At 57.4% G+C, this 15,015-nt stretch overlaps 2 protein-coding genes across 7 annotated transcripts; both read left to right on the top strand.

Moving 5' to 3' along the window:
- The first annotated feature begins 768 nt into the window (after positions 1–768).
- On the top strand, positions 769–6,714 carry LOC137458880 (rho guanine nucleotide exchange factor 17-like). 6 transcript variants are annotated; one of them, XR_010991988.1, is made up of 10 exons: positions 769–906; positions 1,024–1,248; positions 1,433–1,679; positions 2,470–2,556; positions 2,969–3,063; positions 4,125–4,272; positions 4,630–4,714; positions 4,822–5,112; positions 5,987–6,121; positions 6,553–6,714. XR_010991988.1 is itself a non-coding variant. In XM_068170185.1 (9 exons), the coding sequence occupies exons 5-9, from the start codon at positions 3,026–3,028 to the stop codon at positions 6,669–6,671; spliced, it is 588 nt and encodes a 195-aa protein (XP_068026286.1). In that variant the 5' UTR covers positions 771–906; positions 1,031–1,248; positions 1,433–1,679; positions 2,470–2,556; positions 2,969–3,025; the 3' UTR covers positions 6,672–6,714. The 6 variants fall into 6 exon arrangements, 3 of the variants coding, with proteins under 3 accessions (XP_068026286.1, XP_068026285.1, XP_068026287.1); XR_010991987.1 differs by having other exon boundaries at positions 4,819–5,112; XR_010991986.1 differs by lacking the exon at positions 4,630–4,714 and having other exon boundaries at positions 2,969–3,036; positions 4,938–5,112; positions 5,729–6,121.
- A 2,280-nt stretch (positions 6,715–8,994) lies between these two features.
- On the top strand, positions 8,995–13,813 carry LOC137458885 (myosin heavy chain, clone 203-like). Its single transcript, XM_068170194.1, has 8 exons — positions 8,995–9,125; positions 9,308–9,489; positions 9,765–10,303; positions 10,882–11,010; positions 11,406–11,573; positions 11,714–11,946; positions 12,473–12,607; positions 13,654–13,813. Exons 1-8 carry the CDS (start codon positions 8,995–8,997, stop codon positions 13,811–13,813), a joined length of 1,677 nt encoding a protein of 558 aa, XP_068026295.1.
- The last annotated feature ends 1,202 nt before the right edge of the window (positions 13,814–15,015 follow it).

The raw sequence follows: 15,015 nt of genomic DNA, 5'->3' as shown, positions 1-15,015 counted from the left end.
TGCCTGGACCCAGAGTTCCTCAAGGCCATCCCCACCATGAAGATGAGGAGCGGGATGCAGGTACTTGGTGCTGGTGCTTGGGTTCAAGCATCCTACAGGACCTGCAAGTCCCTTCCTGGAGGTGGTCAAGGCCAGGTTGGGTGAGGCCTTGAGCCACCTTAGAACCTCAATAGAGGAGAGATGTGGAGGTGGTGGAGCTGGTGCAGAGGAGGGCAGGGATGCTGGGGAAGGGCCTGGTGAACTAATGTGATGGAGATGGACTGAGGGAGCTGTGGATGGTTAGTTTGGAGAAGAGGAGGCAGAGGGGGGAATCTCACTGCTCTTCACAGCTCCCTGAAAGGACGTTGTGGAGAGGTTGTGGGAGGTTTCTTACAGGTAATGAAGTGATAGAACCAAGAGGGAATGAATAGAATAGAATAGAATAGAATAGAATAGAATAGAATAGAATAGAATAGAATAGAATAGAATAGAGTAGAGTAGAGTAGAGTAGAGTAGAGTAGAATAGAGCAGGTTGGAAAAGACCTTTGAGATCTTGAAGTCATCTTGTCCAGAGAAGGGGACGAAAGCTGGTGAGGGGTTTGGAGCACCAGCCCTATGAGGAGAATCTGAGGGAGCTGGGGTTGATTAGCCTGGAGAAGAGGAGGCTCAGAGGAAACCCTTATTGCTGTCTAGAACTGCCCGAAGGGAGGTTGTAACCAGGTGGGCATTGGTGTCTTGTCCCAGGTAACCAGCACCAGGATAGCAGCGCAAGAAGCAATCCCTGTCCTGCAGCATGGCCTTCCCCCTACAAGGTGCAGCTCAGCACCACCAAAGCTGATGGCACCCACTCCTTCCCCTTCGAGTTCTCCAAGCCCAATGCCCTGCTCAGCTCAGATGAAGCCTTTGCGGATGCCAAGAAGAAGCTGGGTAAGAGCAGGGACCGGGGGAGTGGATGTGGCACTAGGCTCAGCATCACAAGCCAGGCTAGGCAGGCCTCCATCCATCTCACTTCCTCATTCTCCAATGTGTTTTTTTTTTTCCCAGATTCCAGCAAAAACTGCCTGGACCCAGAGTTCCTCAAGGCCATCCCCACCATGAAGATGAGGAGCGGGATGCAGGCACTTGGTGCTGGTGTTGGGTTCAAGCATCCTACAGGACCTGCAAGTCCCTCCCAGTAGGTGGTCAAGGCCAGGTTGGCTGAGGCCTTGAGCCACCTTGACACCTCAATAGAGGAGAAATGTGGAGGTGGATCAGCCAGTGCAGAGGAGGGTAAGGAGGCTGGGGAAGGGCCTGGAGAATAAATCTGATGAAGAGCAACTGAAGGAGCTGGGGGTGGTTAGTTTGGAGAAGAGGAGGCTGAGGGGAGACCTCTTTGCTCTCTGAGGGTCTTTTCCAAGCCAGATGGTTCTGTGATTCTGTCCCCCATTCCTTCCTCCTTCCTCCTCCTGCACAGATGAAGAGCTCCCCAGCTGCACGGAGGTCTCTGTGGAGACCACGAGCTCAGAGGAAGAGCCAGAAGCTGGCTTCATGCCCATCACTGGCCGCTCTGGGCAGAGCCGGCGCGGCGAGAGCCCTGCGGAGGGGCGAGCCCTGCGCCGCTCGAGCCGCGGCTCCTTCACCTGGGGCAGCCTGGAGGACCTCCTCAGCCTGGACCCTGAAGGCCATGAGAGCTCCATGTGGTTGGGCTGTGAGGATGGCTGGTGTGTATCCTGTGAGGACAGGCTGAGAGAGTTGGGGCTGTTGGGGCTGAGTCCAAGGGGTCCAAGACACCTGGGGAGGGACTTTTTAGGGTGTCAGGGAGTGATAGGACTGGGAGGCTGGATCCAAGCTAGAGAAGGGGAGATTTAGATTAGACATTAGGAAGAAGTTCTTCCCCATGAGGGTGGTGAGAGAGTGGAACACGTTGCCCAGGGAGGTGGTGGAAGCCTCATGCCTGGAGGTTTTTAAGGCCAGGCTGGATGTGGCTGTGAGCAGCCTGCTCTGGTGTGAGGTGTCCCTGCCCACGGCAGGGGGGATGGAACTGGCTGATCCTTGAGGTCCCTTCCAACCCTGACAATTCTGTGATTCTGTGAATGGGAGAGAGGCTGTGGGGAGACCTAAGAGTGACCTTACAGTATCTGAAGGCGGCTACAAGAAGGGTGGAGCGAGACTGCAAAGGCCTGCAGTGACAGGAGAAGAGGCAATGGCTTCAAACTGGAGCAGAGCAGATTTAGATTGGATGTTAGGAACAAGTTCTGCGCCATGAGGGTGGTGGAACACTGGAACAGGTTGCCCTGGGAGATGGTTGAGGTCCCATCCCTGGAGATATTCAAGGTGAGGCTGGACAGGGCCCTGGGCGACCTGAGCTACTTGAGGATGTCCCTGCTAACTGCAGAGGGGGTTGAACTGCATGACCTTTGGAGGTCCCTTGCATCCCAGACCATGGATGGGGTATGGGCCCCTCCCCACCCCCATCCCAGGTGAGCCTCCAGCTTTGCTCTTCTCCTGCAGCATCCACGTGTAGCAGTCCTCGGACAACATCCGTACCGGGGAGAGCAGCGTGAAGATGCAACACGCTGCTGCTGTCATGTGCATCTTGTAAGTGATGAGCAAGAAGCTCTTTTGGCTCTAGGATGTGCCTAGCAGGGTGCTTCGGGGTGGGGGGTGGGGGGCCAAGCAGGACTTTCACCCTGTTGATAGGGCAAGGGGCAAGGGATGTAAACTACAGCACAGGAGGCTGCACCTCAGGCCGAGGAGGAACTTCTTGATTGTGAGGGTGACAGAGCCCTGGAGCAGGCTGCCCAGAGAGGTTGTGGAGTCTCCTTCTCTGGAGACTTCCAAGCCCCATCTGGAGGTGTTCCTGTGCAACCTGTGCTGGATTCTATGGTGCTGCTCTGGCAGGGGGGCTGGACTCGCTGATCTCCAGAGGCCCCTCCCAACCCCTAGCATCCTGTGGTCCTGTGATCCTGGGACTCTTCATCTGGTTGCCAACGAGTTCTTCTCCCTGCAGGTACCTGGATAACCAAGTTATTGTCTCCTTGGCCAATGGGGAGCCTGTTGTGTACCAATGGGAGGCAGGTGAGGCTGGTCTGGAGACATCCAAAGGTACTGGTGGGGTTAAAGGCAGCCCCAAAGGGATAGTTGTTGGGTGGGTGGCATGGGCAGCCCCTTGTTGAGGGATGCCTGAGGTGCTGGTGGCTTCCCTGCTTGCATAGTATCATAGAATCATACAATCCTATTGGGTTGGGAGAGACCTTAAAGGTCATCTAGATGCAAGCCCCTGCCATGGGCAGGGACACCTCCCACCAGCCCAGGTTGCTCGAGGCCTCATCCAACCTGGCCTTGAACACCTCCAGGGCTGGGGCAGGGAAGGGGCAGCAGGTTGAGGGAGGTGATGCTCCCCCTCTAGTCCAGTCTGGTGAGACCACACCTGGAGCACTGTGTCCAGTTCCAGAGCCTCTATTCCAGGAAGGATCTGGAGGTGCTGGAGGGTGTCCAGAGAAGATCCACGAGGAGGAGCAGAGGGCTGGAGCTCCTCTTCTAAGAGGACAGCCTGAGGGAGTTGGGGCTGTGCAGTCTGGAGAAGAGAAGGCTCCGAGGAGACCTTCTTGTGGCCTTCCAGTATCTGAAGGAAAGCTGGGGAGGGACTTTTGAGGGTGTCAGGAAGTGGTAGGACAGGAGGGGATGAAGCAAAACTAGAAGTGGGTAGATTCAGATTGGATGTTAGGAAGAAGTTCTTCCCCAGGAGGGTGGTGAGAGCCTGGCACAGGTTGCCTAGGGAGGTGCCTGGAGGTTTTTAAGGCCAGGCTGGAGGTGGCTGTGAGCAGCCTGCTCTAGTGTGAGGTGTCCCTGGCCATGGCAGGGGGGATGGAACTGGCTGATCCTTGAGGTCCCTTCCAACCCTGACAATTCTATGATTCTATGACATCCCTTGAAGGGTTCTGGAGACCCAAAACTGGAGTCAGGTGGAGGTGTGCCTCCTCCTTCTGGTCCCTGCCTACCAGCTTGCATCCCCTGGTGTCTTCAGCTCATGTCCCCTTTTGCTGAGGACCTGGAGGTGGACATCTCCGCCCCCCACAACATGGGATGGTCCTAATGGCTTGGTGAAGATGGAGATTTCTTTGGCAGACTTTTGACTACCAAGCCCACTCCCACCACCCTCACAGGCTGCTTCTGGGACCCCCAAAACTCCAAATGCCTGTCCCTGGGCTCCCCAGGGATCCTCATCACCAAGATGGTGGCAGTGGCCGGGAAGCTGTGGTGCGGCTGCCACAGCCAAGTCATCGTCCTCAGCACACCACCTTGGCACAAGAGGTACAGTGGGCAGCAGTGGGAGGTCTGGAGGGGTGGTGGTGACCATTAGTCTGTAGAAGAGAAGACTGAGAGGGGATTTGATAAATGGTTTTCAATACCTGAGGGCTGGGGGTCAAGAGGGAGGGGACAGGCTCTGCTCAGCTGCACCCTGGGATAGAGAGGGGCAATGGGTGTAAACTGCAGCACAGGAGGTTCCACCTCAACATGAGGCAGAACCTCCTTAACTGTGAGGGTCACACAGCCCTGGCACAGGCTGCCCAGAGAGGCTGTGGAGTCTCCTTCTCTGGAGTCTTCCAAGCCCCATCTGGATGTGTTCCTGTGTGACCTGTGCTGGATTCTATGGTGCTGCTCTGGCAGCGGGGCTGGACTCGACGATCTCCAGAGGTCCCTTCCAACCCCTGGCCTCCTGGGAGCCTGTGATCCTGTGTTTGTTGGCATTGTGGTGGGTTGAAAGTTCCCCCCCCACCCCCAACACTAAATTTGCCAGAGCAGCTCAGTTGGAAGCAAATGAAAAAGCTGATCTTTATTTTCCCGTTTTCCACCCAGCAGTGATTTGTTGCCGTTTGACTGCTTTCTGTTCAAGATCTGTGGGGAAATTTTAAAGGCACAGCCTGAAACCCCCCCAGCAGCCTCACTGGCATGGCTGTGCCTCTTGTCACCCCCAGCACACGCTCCAGGTGGGCCAGGACAGCGGGCGCGGCGTCACCTGCATGGTGAGCGCGGGCAGCGGCGTCTGGGTGGCACTGCAGAGCAGTGCCCAGGTCCGGCTCTACCACGCCACCAGCTACGAGCAGTTGGCCGAAGCTGACATCACCCCTCCCGTGCACAAAATGCTGGCTGGTGAGTCCCCAGCTGGAGGCACAGCTCCTGTGGGTGCCCACTGCGGTCGTACCCATCAGGGTCTCCTGTGGATGCCCGTCGCGGTTGCCAGCGGGTTTTGGATGTGGTGCTTGGGGGCTGTGGTTTGAGGGGGTGAACTTTGTAGGAGTAGGGTTCTGGGTTGGACTTGGTTGATGCTCAGGGCCTCACTTCTGCTCCACCACTGTCCAGCGGCCGTGGCCATGATGCCATATTGCACCCCAGGCACTCCCAGACGTCTCTGGGCTTGGCTGTTGCCTCGCAAGGTTTTTCCTCTCTGGGTGCCTGCGCTCGGCTGGTGCCGAGTTGCCCGGCAGAGACCTTTGGGGGAAGGAAAGTCCTCTTTTGCTTGCCTGTGTCTCATCAGCCATTTGCTCTAAGAGCTGTCAGGCTTTTGAATGAGCTCCAGGCTTTTGAATGGTTTACTGTAGAGGAGTGGGCCACAGAGTTCCACCTCCAGCCTGCCCCGCTTTGGATGTCTGACCTGGCTGCCAAGTTGCAGAGACATGCAGAGCAGTTGCCTCAGATTGGAGGGAAGTTGAGTGAGGGCATCACTGACTGGCATGCAGTCAGCACGGCCCTGCTTCAACTCCCCCAGAATGCAAGCCTAAATGTGAGCAGGCAGGAAAGTCAGGGGAGCCAACTGCACAAAGCCCTCCTGGAAAAGACAGAGGCTTTGGGGAAGGCAAAAAGAGCACTGAAGAGGACCAAGGAGGCAAAGGAGCTGGAAGCTCAGCAAAAGAAGCAAGAGGAAGAGGAAGCTGATGGCATGAAGAAGGCAGCAGTGCTGCAGCAACAAGTGGCTTTGTGCCTGTGTGAGCAGCAGCTGTTGTTGATGCTCCTGCCTTTTTCACAGGAGCCACAAGAGGCTGGCATGGCACTGGCAGCGGCGTCTGGAGGAGAACCCTACTCTCACAGCCTGCCTGGGGCTTGCTGGGGAGCGAGGGGAAATTCCTTGGAGCATCTTCCAGTGTGATTCCTCAGTCTTCAGGTGGGTTCAGAAGTCTGGTTGGCTTTTGCCTGTGTTAGTGAGAGTGGGAGTCTTTGCCGTGTCATTTGTGGCCAGGTGGAGTGGGAGCAAAGAAGCTGCCTGCTTCTCCTGATGAGGCCAAGGCAGTTCCTGTGAGGTAGAAAAGGTGTAGGGTCTAAGGGTCAGCAGATGCCATTTGGGGGTGTGCCTGGGTTGGTTTGTTTGGAGCCTCTGGACTTTCTTTCCTGGGCTTTAGCAAGCCAGTGGACAGTCATGGAAAATGGTCTTTCTTCCTCTCTGTGTGTCCCTTTCACCCTTTGTTTCCTCTGGAGGGCTTTCATGTCTCCACAGCTTGACAGTGTCCTGTCATGGCCGATGGCTGTGCATGGACATCTCCTGGGCTGGGTCTGCTGCCGTAGAACTAACTCTGGATTTTGCTTTGTCTCTCCCAGCCACTCGTGACAACACAACCAGATGTGCGTGGGCTTCTGCCTGGACATCTCCTGCTCTTTCACCACTGGGAACTGATGTCTATTTTTTATTTGTTGGCACTGATGTCATTTTGATTTGAGCTGACCACAGGTTGTCAGCCACAATAAACTATTTTACCCTGAGAGGAGGTGGCTGTGTGTTTCCATCGACATGCCAGGAGCCTAAACCAGTCCTGCTGCTGGAGACACCTGGGTATCCCCGGCAGGAAATCCAGCTCCTCTTCCCCTGCTCTCAGAATGAGGCTCAAGCTCTCCTTCTTCTGGCGTGGTTTGGTGCTGTTGTTCTGGTGGTGTGGTTTGGTTTTTTGGCTTTAGTGGTGTGGTTCTGGTGGTGTGGTTTGGCATTGTGGCTTGTGGAGAGGGTCCGGTGGAGTGGTTTGGTGGTGAGTTTTTTGTGTTGTGGTTCTTGTGGTGAGATTCTGGTGGTGTGGTTCTAGCCTAATGGTGTAGGTCTGGTGGTGTGGGAGTGGGAGGAGTGGCAGTGGTGGCTGTGGTGGTGGCAGAGCCCGCAGCAAGCTGCCCGTGTGCTGCTGCCGATCACCACGCAGAGGGTCCTGAGGTTCCTGCGGCACAGGACAGCCCGGGTGAGCCCCATGCCCTGTGGGAGCGGCAGAGATGAGCTGCAGCCTGAGGGCCAGGAGCGTGCCAGCAGCAGCCAGCACAAGCAGCAGGCCTGGGGCAGAGGCTCACACTGTCTTCGCTGCAGGGGGAAGACAGGACATCTCACACAGCAGATTTGCCCCCAGCAGGGCTGTATTCCCTAAGAAAAGGTAGAAAAGGGGTCAAAAAAAGGCCATGAATTCCCAAGCCTAGTGGTTCAGCCACCTCTGCCAGGCACAGCCCTTGGACGTTCAACCACCTTTAGGCCCATGAGACGTCGTACATCAGGTGACATCCAGGAGGTCACCTCCACAATGTTCAGGCCTTTGAAGCCACCAGCAGTCTCCAAAGCCTTGATAAAAAAACACCCAAACCAACCAGATTTGGCATCAAGCAACACATCCGAGCTAGTGGCAATGGTCGAGGCTCTGCTTTCCTCTTCTGCAGCTGAGGAAACCCAGCTTGCACAAACCCGGTCACAGCAGTTCACCATTTCCTCTCCTAACCCCCAGCAAATGCTCCCTGGCCTCCCTTCCCCTTGACCTCCCTCCACCAGTGACACAACCTCCTTTAAAGCCAAGCCTGTCCTGGGCTACAGCCCTGGATTCTGCCCTTCTGCTCTGCTCTGCTCCGCTCTGCTGAGACCCCAGCTGCAGTGCTGGCTCCTGCTCTGGGGGTCTCGGCACAGGAGCTGCTGGAGCAGGGCTGGAGTAGGCCATGAAGGTGATCAGAGGCTGTTCAGTGGCAGCATTAGCCTCAGAAATCTCTTTGCCTTCCTGCAGCGCTTCCTACGTGCCAATACAGGGCAGTGGCTGCCCTGCAGCTCCAAAGGGAGACCTCCAGCTCCTTCCTTAGCAGCACCAGTGCCAAGAGCTGCAAAGTGCTCTCCATCAGGCCTGGATCTCCTCGGCTGTGACACCCCTGAGCTGGGATGAGTCAGTAACTGCTGCCACTTGTACAGGGACCTGTGGAGGCTGCTCCAGAGGAGAAGACAGGAATGAGTTGAGGACTACTGTGTGGACAGGCTGAGAGAGTTGGGTTGTTCAGGCTGGTGAAAGCTATGGGAAAAGGCTCCTGAGGAGCCCCCCCCCCCAAAATGGCAGAACACCGACGGTGCAGGGCGTGCCGGAAGGGATGCCGAGGTGTGGGGGGATGCTCTGAGAGGCATCGGCAGGGCTCCAGGGACAGCGCAAAGGGCCGAGGAAGGAGCTGGGTTGAGCCACTGGCCTCTGCTGCTGGCCTCAGCCAGGGTCCTGCTGATGTCACAGCTGGGTTCCTGAATTGTGGCACCTTGGCAACCGTCTGTGTACTCGGTACCTGGCGGTGCTGAGTGTGCTAGGCGAGTGCGTTGGTGGTGTGCTTTGGTGGTTTGGTTCTTCTGGTGTGGTTCTGGGACTGTGGTTTTGGTTGTTTGGGTTCGGAGGAGTGGTTTTGGGTCTTTGGGTTTGGTGGAGTGGTTCTGGTCTTTGGTTTTGGTGGAGTGGTTTAGGTGGTGTGGGTCTGGTGGAGTGGTTTTGGTGGTGTGGGTTTGGTGGCTTTGGTGCTGTAGGTGTGGTGGTGAGTTGGTGGTGGTGTGTTTTTGGTGGAGTGGTTCAGGTGTTTGGGTTTGGTGGAGTGGTTGTGGAGGTGTGGTTTGGTGGAGTGGTTGTGGAGGTGTGGTTTGGTGGAGTGGTTGTGGTTTGGTGGTGGTGGTGAGGTTTGTTCTGCGTGGGTCTGGTGGTGTGGGAGTGGGAGGAGTGGTCGTGGTGGCTGTGGTGGTGGCAGAGCCCGCAGCAAGCTGCCCGTGTGCTGCTGCCGATCACCATGAAGAGGGTCCTGAGGTTCCTGCGGCGCAGGACGGCCCGGGTGAGCCCCATGCCCTTTGGGAGCGGCAGAGATGAGCTGCAGCCTGAGGGCCAGGAGCATGCCAGCAGCAGCCAGCACAAGCAGCGCAGGTAGTGGGGCTGGGGCAGAGGCAGGCAGGCGCTGGGTGGCAGCCTCCGGGGCTCTCGTCCTGCCCCGCGGCTTGTGGCTCCTCCTCCTCTGCAGGAGCTCCCTCTGGGCCGGGCGGGTGAGAAGGGTCTGTGAGCAGGGCCGTGGTCGGGCCTCCACGGGGCTGTGTTTTCTCTCTTGACAGCTGCAGAGCACGGGCTGTGGAGCCCCGGGAGCAGGGGAAGAGGGCAGAGGTTGCTCCGAGCTGGGCTCTGTGTGCAGCGGGAGCTGCTGGAGAGACGAAGGCTGCCCCTGCTGTGAGCGCAGCAGGCAGCGCTGTGCAGCCGCAAGGAGGCCGTGGGGACGAGGCTGTCAGATGCCCTCTCGGTAGGTTGCTGTGGAGCTGGGAGACCGGGAAGGGTGGTGTGGGGGTGCTGCTGATGCTGGGCAAAGATGCTCTGCTAGGCACGGTCCAAGGAGAGCAGGATTCTGTAGACGCTGCTTCCTTTGGGGCTGGTTCCTGAGCACCTGGCGACATCTCCCTGGCACGTGGGACAGGTCTGTGTGCTGCAGGAAACCACATTCCCAAGCTGGAAACCAGCTGCGTGTTGGTAGGGGGCTGGCTGGGATCTCAAGGCTTTGCGGTGTGTGTGTCTGCTAAGGGTGCCTCTGGAAGCCAGGTGATTGGGAAGGCACTGGAGGCATCATGGGGCTGTCCAAGCTCACTCTGATTCCCAAACTACATGGTTTTCCTGTAGAGGAGTGCGCCACAGAGCTCCACCCGCACCGTGCCCAGCTGTGGATGTCTGAGCAGGCTGCCAAGTTGCAGAGACATGTAGAGCAGTTGTCTCGGATTGAAGAGAAGTTGAGTGAGGGCATCGTGGACAGGAATGCAGTCAGCAAGGGCCTGCTTCAACTCCATGGGGAGAATGTAAACATAAATGTGAGCAGGCTGGAGGGTGAGGTGAGCCAGCTGCATAAAGCACTCCAGGAAAAGACAGAGGCTTTGGGGAAGGCAAAAAGAGCGCTGAAGAGGATGGCGAAGGAGCTGGAAGCTCAGCAAAAGAAGCAAGAGGAAGAGCAAGCTGATAGGATGAAGAAGGCAGCAGTGCTGCAGCACCAAGTGGCTCAGCTGAAAGAGGAGAACCTCTCCCTCCGCCAGCAGCTGAGCAACTTGCAGCAGGGTGGCCAAGAAGGCCAGGTGAGCGATGCCTTTGCGTGTGAGGCCGAGAGAGTAGATGAAGAGGAGAGGGGAGCACTGCCCAGATTTGTTGTGGGGGTGGGGGTGCTGCAGAAGGTTTGGGCCAGCCTTGAGACACACTGCTGCCTCTGTACGTGTGTGTCTGTGTATCTACTGTCAGCGCCCTGGGCTCATGGAGAGCATTTGACGCTGTCCCACACAACATCCTTGTCTGTAGAGTGAAGAGACCTGGCTTTCTAGGGGTGGCCCAGTGGGTGGGGAAGGAATTGTCTAGACAGACTGCAGAGCTGCGGTCAGTGGTTGGTGTCTGGGAGGCGCTGGTTATGCGCACTTGCAGCGCAGAGAGCCAGTGGCATCCTGGAGTGCACCAGAAGCAGTGTGGGCAGCAGCAGCGGGTGAAGGGGAAGGATTCTGCCAGCACAAATCAGACATGGAGCTGCTCAAGCAGCTCCAGGGGAGGACCACAAAGATGATTGGGGCTGCAGCTGTACCCCTGGGAGGACAGGCTGAGACAGTTCTTGATGTGCCTGGATAGAGACACCTTCATTAATAAGCAATGACATTTCTTGTTTCCCTAGAGAAGAGGGGGACAGCTGCCAGGACACCCTGAGCCTGCCCTCAGTCGCCTGCAGCTAACAGAAACCTCCAGTGCTTCTGCCTGTGCCTGCAGTGACCTGAAAGAAGAGCTGAAGGAAGATAGGGACAAGGTATGCAAAGTCTCTGAGGGGCAAAGCAGTAGCCTGGGGGCAGCATCTGGGTGGGCAGGAGTGAGGCAGCTATGCTCTTTGGAGCCTCACTTCTGCTCCACCACTGTCCAGCGGCCGTGGCCATGATGCCATATTGCACCCCAGGCACTCCCAGGCGTCTCTGGGCTTGGCTGTTGCCTCACAAGGTTTTTCCTCTCCGGGTGCCTGTGCTCGGCTGGTGCCGAGTTGCCTGGCAGCAGCCTTTGGGGGAAGGAAAGTCCTCTTTTGCTTGCCTGTGTCTCATCAGCCATTTGCTCTAAGAGCTGTCAGGCTTCTGAATGGCCAAGAAGGACAGGTGAGTGACAGTAGGCATCAGACCCCTGTGCCTAAGGCAGGCTGCTTTTTCCCCACTTCAGATAGGCAAATTGACCATGGAGCTGCAGCTGGAGTCCCAGGCATGCCAGCAGCTCGCAGCCAGGAATCAGGAGCTGCAAGGGCTGCTTGTGACTCTTGAAAGGAAGCAGTGTGAGCAGAAGGCACAGGCACGGAGAAGAGAGATGAAGCTTCTGAAGAAGATTGAGCAGGTGAGTTATGTTCCCGTGGGATGTGTGTGGCTGTGGCCCCGTCTGTGAGGTGTCTTCTCTTGGGCATCTGCTTTCTTGGGCAGCCTGGTGGCTTTGGTGCCATGGGGGGAAGCTGTAAAAGGCTACCTCTTCTCTTTTAGTTGGAGGCATCTGCAGGCAATGCCCTGAAACTGCTTGAAGCCTCCAGCTCCTTAAAGATTATAAAGCTGGAGCAGAAGAGTCAAGCTCTGGAGCAGGAGCTGGAGAGGGCCCGGAGAAGGCAGAAGGAGACCGAGCGGCAACTGGCCTTTGAGAAGACAGCTAAAGAGTCCTTTATGGAGTTTTATCAGATGAGCGACAAAACCATCAGGAGCCTGCAAGTGGATTTAGAACTGTAAGGGCAAATGTTTTCTCTTTGTGCCCACACAAGACACTGGGAACAGTTCTCTTGACAGCCCCTGAGGTACCAGAGCTCCTCAGGCCCATCCGGGGGATGCTGTAGCCAGTTTCTTGTCAGCATTTGCTGTAGGCCTCTCGTCTTCCCGCACGTAGGGTGGGAAAGAGGAGCTCCCTTTCTGCTGCTGCTGTCCTCCCTCTTGGGACAGACAGGCTGGAAAAGGCAGAGGGGACAGAAGAGGAGCCTGTGAGGCAAAACGTCCTCTCTCAGGTGCTGTGCTGACGGTGCATGGCCAGGCTGAGTATGCACTGGGAGGAGAGCAGGAGCCAGGGTCCTCTCCACCTTCTAGCAAAGGTCCCCCAAAGCCAGAGCACAGGTCACTCGGACGCCTGAGCAGGAAGACATGGTGGGGGGGGCTCAGAAGTCTCTGTTCATAAGTTTAAGAGCAAAATCTCCCACTTGGGGGACAGCTTTGTGCCTGTGTGAGCAGCAGCTGTTGTTGATGCTCCTGCCTTTTCCACAGGAGCCACAAGAGGCTGGCATGGCACTGGCAGCGGCGTCTGGAGGAGAACCCTACTCTCACACCCTGCCTGGGGCTTGCTGGGGAGCGAGGGGAAATTCCTTGGAGCATCTTCCAGTGTGATTCCTCAGTCTTCAGGTGGGTTCAGAAGTCTGGTTGGCTTTTGCCTGTGTTAGTGAAAGAGTGGGAGTCTTTGCCGTGTCGTTTGTGGCCAGGTGGAGTGGGAGCAAAGAAGCTGCCTGCTTCTCCTGATGAGGCCAAGGCAGTTCCTGTGAGGTAGAAAAGGTGTAGGGTCTAAGGGTCAGCAGATGCCATTTGGGAGTTGTGTGTGTTGTGGGCCCCCTTTGGGAACATCCCAGGTGTGGCCTGTGCAGTGGCATCCGGGCCGGCACCCAGCCTAAACCACCACACGTACCCAGCTCTTGGGACCATCGTCTCCTTTGCTAGGGTCAGCAGAGGCCCTCTGCACCCAAAACATTTGGGGTGTCACATCCAGGGTCTCTGGAGAAGCCACACCATCCAAACCCTTGAGGTGTCTCTGAAGCCAAGGCCTTTGGAGCATTTCTGCGCCCAGAGCTTTTGGGGGATCTCACACCTAGGGTCTCTGGGGCATGGTTTTACTCCATACTTTTGGGGTGTCTCACAGCCCTCAGGGTCTGTGGAGCAGATGCACATGCCGATTTTTGGGGTGTCTCACAGCCCTCAGGGTCTGTGGAGCAGATCCACATGCAGATTTTTGGGGTGTCTCACAGCCCTCAGGGTCTGTGGAGCATCTCACACGCAACACTTTTGGGGCATGTCTACATTCAGAGTCTTTGGAGCATCTCTGCGCCCCACACTTTTGGGGTGTCTTAGAGCCTGTGCTCTGGAGCATCTTCCCCCTAGGCTGCTCTGCCCTTGGGTGCTGCACTCAAGGTGGGTCTCCAAGCCTCAGCACCAAGACCCCGAGCCACCTGCTTCCCAAGGGCTGACAAACCATCCCCTCCCTCAGCCCCTCTCCATCCCGCTCCAGCACCCCGCGAATCCCCTGGCTAGGGGTCCGCATCCCGGCGCCGGGGTGCTGGGGCGGGAGGTGAATTCCTAGGGGAGCGCTCCGAGCCAAGGCGCCCGCGGAGAGCCGGAGGGCGTCGGGCCCGAGCCGTGTAGGGCTGTGAGCTCCGGGGCGGGCTGCTGACGCTGCCGAGGAGGAAAGCAGGCAGTGTCTGTACGCTCGGTGTCATGTACTTCCTAATCCTCCCGGATTCCTCCATCGGGCTGGAGAGGGAGCAGAGGGGGGAGCTGGAGGCCAGCCGGCCGCCTCCCGGACCTCGCAGCCGCCCCGAGCGAGCCAGCGACGGCCACTAGGTTGCTCCTCTCCGTCGTGCCGTCGTGTCACCACCCCCCACCCCGCCCCCCAAACCCTCATCTTGTCCTTCTGTCCCCCCTTCCTTCCCGGGTAGGACACGAGGAAACACGTCATCATGACGCTGCTGGACAGCCAGCAGTCCTACGTGGAGTCCTTGCGCACCTTGATGCAGGTAAGGTGGCAGGGCCGGGGGAGGTGACTCCCTCCCCTCCCCTTGCCTCCCCTCCCCCCGCCCCAAATGCCTCGTGGTGTGTAGCCCTCCCTTGCTTGGCCCCGTCCCCCCGTCCCCCCCAAGTCGCAGCCCTCAAGCTGTGGGTCCCCTGCCAGCACCGAGGTGGCACAGGAGTGGGTTGGGAAGGGGTGGCAGCGCGGGCTGGTGGGGGGCGGTGGGCATCAGGGTGGCAGTGGTGGCAGCAGTGGGGTGTAGGGGTCACATCTGTCCCCCCAAACGAAGCCTGGAACGTTCCTGGTGGGTTGTCACCTGGCAGGTGGTGTGTCCACAAGCCCCTTCCAGTGCTTGACGCCAGCCCCCTCCCAAAGCTCTCTTCGGCAACCTCATCTCCTGGTTGCTGATGACCCTGCCATGGTGGGAGACCCTTTACACCCCCAGTACCCATGCCCCCCCCCCATTCTCTGCTCAACTTTACCATCTTCAGCCATGGGCTGAGGCTTCTTCTCCAGTCCTGGGTTGTACATTGTTTTCACTAAGCTGGTTCCAAAGCTCCCCCTGGAGCAACCTGGCCCCAGGGCCCACCCCACGTTTGAGATGTTAATGAAGGTGTTTCAGGTTGTGGTGAAGGCACATTATGCCCCAATACTCAATCTTGTCCCAGCATGTGGGCAAGTTCCCCCTCCCTCTAGGAGGGAGACAAAAGCCAAGGCATTAGCCAGGCTTGCACGCACCCAGCGCATGCAGCGCTTGTGCTGACACCAAGTATGGGCATAATTCTAGCTTCACGCTTTCTATAGGCTGAAGCCAGTTGCTTATGAGAGTGCCCATTGGTCAAGCCCAGCCTCGAGGAATCTATAAGTATCACCCCAGCTGGTGAACACGTTGCCCCCTCATTTACTTTGTCTCTGTGCTAGCTCGAGAGAGTAACTCTCGAGCTGCAGCCTTTGCCATTGAGCCTATTGTTGTTAGCTTCTGTTATACATGCACGCATACTGGAAGCCTCTGCATTGTTGAAGAAGCCCAGAGGGA

The sequence above is a fragment of the Melanerpes formicivorus genome, unplaced genomic scaffold (genome assembly GCF_026170545.1).
Source record: "Melanerpes formicivorus ecotype bairdi unplaced genomic scaffold, bMelFor1.0.p_v2 SCAF_291, whole genome shotgun sequence".
In the NCBI taxonomy this organism is placed as follows: Eukaryota; Metazoa; Chordata; class Aves; order Piciformes; family Picidae; genus Melanerpes; species Melanerpes formicivorus.
The sequence above is the reverse complement of the archived record's forward strand: the minus strand, read 5'-3'. Positions and strand labels throughout refer to the sequence as shown.

Bases quoted from the DNA above. Each gene is read 5' to 3' on its own strand.
- LOC137458880 (XM_068170185.1), top strand. The intron at 4,273-4,937 runs GTACAGTGGGCA...TGTCACCCCCAG, and splicing joins ACACCACCTTGGCACAAGAG to CACACGCTCCAGGTGGGCCA. The intron at 6,122-6,552 runs GTGGGTTCAGAA...TGTCTCTCCCAG, and splicing joins TGTGATTCCTCAGTCTTCAG to CCACTCGTGACAACACAACC.
- LOC137458885 (XM_068170194.1), top strand. From the start codon at position 8,995: ATGAAGAGGGTCCTGAGGTTCCTGCGGCGCAGGACGGCCCGGGTGAGC. The intron at 9,126-9,307 runs GTAGTGGGGCTG...CTCTCTTGACAG, and splicing joins AGCCAGCACAAGCAGCGCAG to CTGCAGAGCACGGGCTGTGG. The intron at 11,011-11,405 runs GTATGCAAAGTC...TCCCCACTTCAG, and splicing joins TGAAGGAAGATAGGGACAAG to ATAGGCAAATTGACCATGGA.